Below are 3,649 nucleotides of genomic sequence, written 5' to 3' on the forward strand. Positions count from 1 at the left end.
ATTATGACATCTTATCTCATAATTACGAGATCAGGATCTCATAATTATGAGAAAAGATCTCATAATTATGAGATCTTTTCTCGTAATTTTGACATCTTATCTAATTATGAGATCAGGAGTCAAATTTTTTTTATTAGGTGAATGCAATGCTCTTCCGTAGAATCCCACACAACAATCTCATTCCCTGTGTCTCACCAGCGCCCCCTCTGGTGGGGAAACTTTTTTCACGTAGACCAACTTTTACAGAACACCGGTAGAAGGCAGCCATTACAGATGGACATGTGTTTGTTGTTGTTCCAGGAGCAGCCCGGTCGCCCATTAATGCCATTAGTTTGTTATCATTACTAAGCTGAAGGACTGACTTTTCTTTCTTTTTTTCACATCATGTTGCCTGCTTGGATATGTTACTACCTCGTTCAGAGGCACAAAGAAGTGTTAGAGGTAAGCTCGCTTCAACTGCTTTTTTATGACGTGGTCTCATTTCCGGACTCAGGCATTTTGTGAATGGGGCTGATATTTCAGTCAAAATACATAAGTAAAAATATTGATCCGAGWATAGTACTASCCCCCATTTTATGGATGATTTTATGGGTTTAGTTTTTCGTATTATACTAGAATAAATACAGTAATCATTAGATGTACATCAACTACTTCAARATTTGAAGTCGATCCGATTCAAAATACAAACAACTAAAATCTTGGCAAACCTTTGTCATTTTTACAGCTGCAGAGGTAAAAATGGATGTGGTAGTAGCTGAGAGCCACTCTGAACACGTTCTGTGAGCTGCCTATCACACACGCTGTGAACTCTCAGAAACTTGTCTTCTGATGCTGTTGTGCCYGAGTCTGTCACACCTCCTCCTGACAGAAGGTCCACCCATTTCTGAGTGACTTGGCTCTATATAATTAAACTGAATTGAATTGAATTGAGTGCACTGTGATGGTGCACCTTGACTTTCAGTTGTGTAACTTTATATTTAATGAGTATTTAAAGGTTTAAGGTATAAAGGATTATATTTTCTAAAATATGTGGGTTTTTAAGGAAATACAACAATCAGTGCTGACAAATAATGAGTTATTTTAGTGTTTAATCTGAACAGTAAGAATTTTATTTCCTCTTGTCACATCACTTTTGCCATTTCCTCATCACTCCAGCTTGGCCTACATTTTGGATTCGAGTTATAAAACTCAGTTTGTACCTAAGGGAATGTAGAATGGGTTGATGCCAAAGAAGTCTTCCCCCCACTGGGGTTCCCGTGGCAGACTGCTATCATAGACTCTAAGAGTCTCCATCAGCTCCTGGTCCAGCCTGGTCATCTTACACAGCCTCTGCTGCAGGAAGCCCAGGCACATGCGACGAGCTGAAAGAGCGTCGTCTGCGCAACACGCTGTGGTTCCTGTAAGAAAAAACAGGTGTTACAGACTGCTTGGACTGAAAAAGTCCTGCTGTAATTACAGAGGATGTTAGCTCACCTGAGCCGATGCCATCGATGTACACCAAACATGCAGCGTGGACAAACGCTGTAACAGTGTCCAGCCTGAGGTCCCACTTTGCTGCTTCTTCCAGAGCCCCTTCAGCCCTGAAGCTGCTCCTGCCTGGCTCGCACACAGAATTGAGGAAGTTAATCCACGACAGGATGTCTCTGACGCTCAGGATGCAGCGACGACCGAAGTCCTGCTGGACCAGCCACTCAATGAAGTCTAACATCAGCTCTGCAACGTCGCCCCCTGCAGGATGATAAAGAGAAGCACAACATTTTTCAAACATTTCTAAAAGGTTTTGCTTCTTTAATTGCATTTCTATTTAAAAAATTAGGYAAAAAACTAAATAAATCAAAAAGTATAAAAATTTAAAATACCTAAAATAATAGCTGTTATGCCCTAAACAAATTGAGACTTTGGATTTCTGAATGTATGAAATAGGTGACGCTCTTAAGAGTTTAAGAAAAAAAATATAACAGTGGCTCCACATTTATCCTGTTGGAACAAAACTTAGTTTACCATGAAGTGAGAGGCCAGAGTGAAGGTTATGCTGGATGATCTGAACCAGGTCACTGCGTCCGTTGGACTGAGGGCACCAGATCTCTGTGAACCGGTTCCTGAGAGCAGGAGAGAGCTGTCCAACACAGAACAATCCAACAGTGAGTGACAGCCTTCATCAACAGCCACTGGAAAACTACAGCCTCCTTTAGCTCTAAGTTTTTACATTATGAGCACAAACTAAAACCCTTGGTTTTCTGTAGGACTTCAGCAGTCTCTCAAATGGTTGTGAAGGTCCGCAGCCTTGTGTGTTTTACTTTTCTCCCTTCTCTAACACACCTGATTCAGTCAGTGAATGACCACTTCCAAGTTCTGCAGAAGCCTGAAAATCATCCATTCATTCAAACCAGGTGTGCTGGAGCAGAGAAACAAGTAAATCATGCAGGGCTGTTGACTACCCCTGCTCTACTGCTGAACACCAGAAGCAAACAGTGTTTCAAACAGAAACACAATCTGGTCGTCATTGTGTGATTTCTGAACAGGTCGAGGTGAGACGGCTTGTTGGAGTCAGAACACTTGGAGCCACCAGGCCAGACAATAACCGAGTCGCAGTTTGCAACTCAAACATGTGATGTAATGTTGACAGAGTCTGTTCTACCAGTGGATGAGGTGGAGCACTCAGTGGTACAAACCTCCTTCTTGCCAAAGTCTCCTCCAGGGTTCATGGTAGCAACGAGACGGAAACCTGCAGCTGCTCTGATCAGCTCCACATCGTCGTCGTCTCCACTGCCCTTCTCTGCCAACACCAGGGACTTCTCTGTCTCAAGAGCACTGATGGTAAACAGAGACAGAGCTGGTTCAGTCTCTTTCACTTGGATGTAACCATTTATATAAGATAAGATGTCAATGAATAAAACAACATTTTCTAATAGATATGACATGTTTAAGCTAAAGAAAGGAATATTGTAAATAGGGTTGGTACCGAAACTCGGTTCCAGTATGGCACCGGGGCGAAGATCAACGGTAGTACACAGACCGAAACACAACTCTAATTTCGGTGCCTCAAAGAAAGCTGTTAATTGCGCCCTCTGGTGTTCACTGTTAACAGTGACAGCCTCGGCAGACAATCTCCACAGAGTGCCAACAACAATAAGGGTGAGTTATGAGCTTTTAATGTGTTTTAACTGTCTAATTTAGCTGTTTCTGTCCGCTGTGTCGGACTATGTGTGGTAGAGAGAACAGCTGTGTGTTAAGTTTCACTTCAAACGGGAGCGCAGTGAGCGCCATGTTTTTACTTTCGGTTTGAAACCGCACTGTAATTAGCGCGTCTGAGTTGTTTTTGTTTTAAAAAATGCTGGAGCTGCTCACAGGAGGCATAGAAGAACACCTGTATTGTTCTCCCTGCTGGATTAAAATAAAAAGCTCTCGGTCCTTTCTCGCTGTTACGTTAGAGCTGCCGCCGTGCAGCAGACAGACGCTGTGAAAAAAACGGGTGCAGACTGAGGCAATGAGCCTCAGTGTGTGTGTGTGAAGTCCTCACAAATATAGCAAGATGCTGTTTTTGCATCAAAAATGCTGGAATATTAAAACAGTCATTTTATTTTATGTAGAAATATATTAATCTGATTAATATACAAATAAAAACAGAATATTTAGCACTAGATAAAAT

At 42.1% G+C, this 3,649-nt stretch overlaps 1 protein-coding gene across 1 annotated transcript in view; it reads right to left on the bottom strand.

Moving 5' to 3' along the window:
• LOC106527935 (midasin) overlaps window positions 1-3,649 on the bottom strand; it is a gene marked incomplete at its 3' end in the record, with an annotated part of 120,394 nt that overhangs the window by 31,793 nt on the left and 84,952 nt on the right. The window contains 4 exon segments of the mRNA XM_014022960.1: window positions 1,200-1,397; window positions 1,474-1,728; window positions 2,002-2,116; window positions 2,673-2,811. Coding sequence (XP_013878414.1) covers window positions 1,200-1,397; window positions 1,474-1,728; window positions 2,002-2,116; window positions 2,673-2,811 — 707 coding nt within the window.

Source organism: Austrofundulus limnaeus, unplaced genomic scaffold (genome assembly GCF_001266775.1).
Source record: "Austrofundulus limnaeus strain Quisiro unplaced genomic scaffold, Austrofundulus_limnaeus-1.0 Scaffold351, whole genome shotgun sequence".
Lineage (NCBI taxonomy): Eukaryota > Metazoa > Chordata > Actinopteri > Cyprinodontiformes > Rivulidae > Austrofundulus > Austrofundulus limnaeus.